At 41.2% G+C, this 5,000-nt stretch overlaps 1 protein-coding gene and 1 long non-coding RNA gene across 2 annotated transcripts in view; one reads left to right on the top strand and one right to left on the bottom strand.

Moving 5' to 3' along the window:
* LOC138059081 (uncharacterized) overlaps positions 1-336 on the top strand; it is a 13,363-nt gene extending 13,027 nt beyond the window's left edge. The window contains exon 3 of the long non-coding RNA XR_011134143.1: positions 1-336. This exon is cut by the window's left edge and continues 301 nt beyond it. This is a non-coding gene — a long non-coding RNA (uncharacterized lncRNA).
* Positions 337-475: 139 nt separating this feature from the next.
* The window catches only part of LOC138059078 (uncharacterized), a 5,533-nt gene continuing 1,008 nt past the window's right edge, over positions 476-5,000 (bottom strand). Inside the window, exons 1-3 of the mRNA XM_068904592.1 lie at positions 3,534-5,000; positions 2,263-2,782; positions 476-1,352 (exon numbers count right to left, since the gene is read on the bottom strand). The exon at positions 3,534-5,000 is cut by the window's right edge and continues 1,008 nt beyond it. Coding sequence (XP_068760693.1) covers positions 1,059-1,352; positions 2,263-2,782; positions 3,534-4,723 — 2,004 coding nt within the window. The 5' untranslated portion in view covers positions 4,724-5,000 and the 3' untranslated portion in view covers positions 476-1,058. The remainder of the gene's footprint in view (positions 1,353-2,262; positions 2,783-3,533) is intronic.

Raw genomic sequence — 5,000 nt, forward strand, 5'->3', positions numbered from 1 at the left:
TCTTCAGGTACGACGAGAGTTTAGTAATACATTGGATTGCCCCTATGCACATTATAGAACATTATTACTGTATGGAACGCGTTACCAGCTGATGTTGTTCTGAGATCGGCATCTTATCCACAATTTATTTGAAGAGTGGCCACTTCGTTTACTTTCATATTATGTAATTTGTAATTTTAATTGTAATTTATACCATATGAATGTAATTGTTATGCCATACCACGTAAATTAAGCGACTGCTGGCCGCTCCATCATCCAGATTAGCATAATTAAGTCAGCGCTAGCGGCAATTACCTTGATTAAGATTCAGCAATTATTCTAAGAGGACGCGCTGGATATGAAGTGATAGATAACGAGGCGCGTAGCGCCGAGTTGGTTATGATCATTTTAAATCCAGCAAGCCCGTGTAGAATACTTGCCTTATTAAAAATTCCAGGATCAACAACTCTTTCATGTTAATTTTACTTGGCACAAATTGCAAAAATGTTTTCAGCTCGCTTTATTACTGACACGTTCCTTGACCATATTATACGTATACCAGGTATATGAACTGATAGCCTGCGTCCGGCGAGCCAATTGAAATGCAAGAAATCTGATATCCGTTGTTCAGTTTTTTGATAAAATACATAAACACATATTTATTATATAGATACTGATGAAATACTAGGACCCCCGCCCCGTTAATAAACACAAGTTAATAAACACACAGGCAAACGGGACGTCAAAATTGCAAAGACGGACGTCTTACACTAATTCTCTGGGAATGTAACTTCATTTGCAATTATCATTATTATCATTTCATGCAAAACGGAGACATTTTAAGATAAATAAATGTCACTTTGGAACTTACGAACTAGAACGACACAAAAAACAGGAATAAAATATTATGGATAAACTGCTGATGGGGTTGATTTTAAATAGCTCGAATTGTCTCACATCTCCGTACCACAAACAACAAATAATCCACATGTCTTAATAAACTCCGGCTTTTGTGGCACATCTTCTTGTTACGACGTTCCTCATCGATTTTCTGACAAATCTAGTCTTTAACTAGTGTGTCACCACATTCCTGCTTTTGTATGGTGATAGTGATACACAGATGGTGAACATTTTCTCTCGATCTCCAAACCACTCTTGACGGCGCTGTCAATTAAATCCCAGTCTTCACCTCCCCAGGTACTCTTGTTGAAAAACGCCTGGGAAAATCCTCCAAAATTGTCCCAATCCTGTTTATACATAGCGATTGTTCCATAGCTGTAGTGATACCAAAGCCCTCTGGGTATGGAGCTGCTCGCACCGCAACTCAAAGTAACTATTTGTGGGGCGTACACGGTCCTGCCAAGTGAACAGTGCTGGAAGGAAAAAGATAGCTGAGAACTGAGCCCCGACAACATAGCTCGTATGGTAACATAAGGCAGACAAAAGACGTTTCAACTAATAAGTCTTACAACCTGTAACGCCAATAAAACCCGTAACGTGAGCAAGAAGGGATACTTCGGGCAGCATTTGATTCAGTCCCAGGCAAAAGGAGCATTGTCTTTCGTTTGCTAAGAGGGACATTTTAATGGTGCTAGAGCTTCAGTTATGGAACAATGAGAAACGTGTGTAGTTGGTTGCCAAGGGCAACATTTAACGGCAAATTACGGACATCAGGCATGGGTGTTGCACTGCGCCAATAGAAATGAGAAACTTTGATGAAATTGTTGAAGAGAGAACAAATCGACTCTAATTTCCGCAACATACACAACGCTATTGGTCGATGACAAATAATTCGAATGTAACGCTTCCTAAAGAAATGTATGTTCCGACGCCAAAGCCATACATTATGAGGCTACACCCTACAAATAACCTACTGTTTGTAGCCCGAATAACTAAATGAAATTTGGCCATTATCAGGTCGCCGATAGTGCATATGTATATTTGGGTCTTATATAAGGAGTGTATAATCATTAACCCTAATTTTGTAGGAACATTTTGTCCACCGTTTGCCATTTTTGCACCTTTGCCAATTACATATGTCTGTTGGCTTACTCGCTCCTTAAAACCAAATCTGATATGTTATTCTCTGGAGCTCCTGCTTAATATATCATTCTGCAACGTGTCATTTTTTATCCGCATGACATTTCAAGTCGACGTGGCAAAATAATCGATGATTGCTGTTGTTGTTGTTGTTGTTACTGAATAATTCGTCTAAAACAGCTGAAGTTAAGCCGTCTCAGAACGATTCCATACGCCCTCGGCTTTAGACTTCAGAGTACCTACCTTGCGAATATCGTTGATAAGCTGACTTCCAATGTCAAGGTGCAAATCTATGGTGACAACTATGGCGTTAGGGTCCTTTATGGAATCTATCGCCTCACTGAAAGAAATTGTACGCGAATACTTTCCCGGCTTTCTGATGAAATGATAGTTCTTTAAGGTCGTTCTTTGGAAAGCCTCGGTCAAGTTGATATCCGGGCTCTCAAAATCGTAGATTACGACATGCAAATGTTCGTCTTTCGTTTGCAGGACGATCTTTTCCACATTCTTGATAAAATGGTGAACCCATCGACCGAGGTTCTTGACCGTAAGGATTAGGTAGACATCCGCACTTCTGTTCCATTGCAGACCGTCGGGATAACATAGTGGGACATCTTTGGCCTTTGGCTGAAATACATACTCCGACAAGAGATACCTCTTGCCTATTATGCGGTCACTAACAACAAGCTCAAGAAGATATCTTTCACCATTCTTTGGATCTGTTTTCTTTTCGACACGCCTAATGGACTCCAATTTGTATGTACTGCAATACAAAAGTAACCCGGTTTTTTTTCATCAAATCACGGCTAAATTACGTATACGTTTGCCATTCACAAAATTCTCATTCAAACAAATGCAGTTGGCGCCTTGCACGGTAAAATGATTGCATGCGACTCTTCAACGGAATCATGTTATACAACACAGGGCAGCCAGGATCATAAAAAAGGAAAGTGCTTACCTAAGAGGGAGAGATGTTTCGCGTTAGGGCCTACGGGTTTTTCGTCCTTATTCAAAAAGACCAGAGAGTTGAACCAAACGGATACGTCCATTAACCAGGGAACGCGGCCTATTCAATTCTCAAAGGAAGAGGAGGAGTAGGGGGAGGGGAGAGGGTGTGTTGCTGGAGGAGGCACTGTGACTACGTTGGAACAATCTCTTGACAAATGTCGGCGCTAACACCATCATCGCACCAAACTCGTTTCTACCGCGCCGTTTCACGGAGCACAACAGGAAGACTTGAAAAACGTTCACGCATCGCACTCTCACAACTCTTTCTCGTCAATCACTTGCACAAAAAAGGTACAAACAGTCTGCATTTGAGCAGCCGCCATGAGGTGTTTCATGTTGCTGATGCCACCAACTGAAAAGCACTTTTTGGTTGTTCAGCGCGTTACAATATCATGACAGTATCCCTCAAAGATCCAGGGCGAATTGAATCTCCCACCTTCAGCTGGGTAGTTCTAAACTCAAAAATTGATCGAATCAGAAAGAAAAATCTCTCTCCCCCAACTTACCTATTGTAACTCGTTTCAAGTGCATCCAGATATCTGAAAACCACCGACCACGCCTCGTTCTCATCTAAGGGTTGCTCGGCTATAAACGGCATACGAGCTTTCTTATTTTGCACAATTCCGTCAACAAAGGAAAGTGGAAATGTTCTTGTTTTCTGAACGTGACGGCTGACTCCACTATAACGCGGAAATTCGCGCCCTAAAAAAGCTTTAGGATCGAGAACATAACTTGGTCTATATTTGCAAAATTGTAAAGCTCTTCTGACTTCATCGTGTCCTAAGTAAGGAAGTGTCTCGGGTTTCATATGCTTGTTCGCATGATCTCTTTCTCCACTTGAAAAACATGACAAGGCGTCTGGCAGCTCATCGTCAAACATTTTGTACTTTCCTTTGGCACTGTCATTCAGGAACTGCGTTAAAAACTCGGGTTCGATGATTTCAAAGTTGGGTTGTTTGGGCCGTTGCCAAGCGACGAGAACAAAATGTTCCATCTGATCCTTTCTACCTAAAGTGTACAATATCTCTATATAATATCTGACTTTGGCTTTCAAGTGAATTTCGGATGAAATCTGCGTCTTGGAAACATTGAACTCTTGTCCAGCGAGGATTCGTTTTGCATAAAACGGATGTATGAATACTACCTTTTTCGCTGTTCTCCATTTCTTACTCCGGCCGAGCCAAACTTCGGCAAATCCATTGGATGCCACGGCAAAGCGATATTCCCCAGTTGAATTTGGAAGAATGAAACCAAACAGTCTGTGAGCGTCAGTGGCTGTATCTTTATGCTTGATAATGGCCGTACGATTTATTACCCGTCTTGTATCTGGAGCCTTTGGAAAAACTGGAAAATTACAGAGCAATTCAATTGTCCTAGCGCAGTTTTTTTCCCATGTGTGGTGGTTTAATCCCTTCGGCAAATCATCCACGTCCTCGTCTTCGTCAATATGTTCTGATGGATCTCCAAATGCAAAGCTTTCCAACGAAACAACAATGGACCGGTGATCTGGAAAACACTTATGTTCGCCAAACAGGCAAAAATCAACAAGTATCACAAGACACCAGACAAACGCTGATCCAAAGGTGACAGCGAACTTTAAGGTTTGCAGTTTCATCATCGGATATGTAACCAATATCACGAAAGGTTTGGTACTTGAGGGAGATGCAAATGCCTTGGATGGTGTGTTGTTCCTCATTCAAATGAAATCTAATATACGTAAAGTTTGCGGTTACTTTAATTTGATATTTCGATTAACGACGAAATAGCGAAAAACAAACGCTTATTCAAGGAATATCAATAGTTAGCGTTAATTCTAAATCGTGGTTGTTGATGTCCAATCGTAATAGACCTTTTTACGGTTTCTGACGCCACATTGGTTGGGGGGTGAGGGGGAGGGGGGTAAACACGGCTTAAATTACAGTGAATGTATGGGAATTTTGCCGACTGTGAACCACTATAAATCTTTTAATAAA

The sequence above is a fragment of the Montipora capricornis genome, chromosome 8, assembly GCF_036669925.1.
Source record: "Montipora capricornis isolate CH-2021 chromosome 8, ASM3666992v2, whole genome shotgun sequence".
Taxonomy (NCBI): Eukaryota; Metazoa; Cnidaria; class Anthozoa; order Scleractinia; family Acroporidae; genus Montipora; species Montipora capricornis.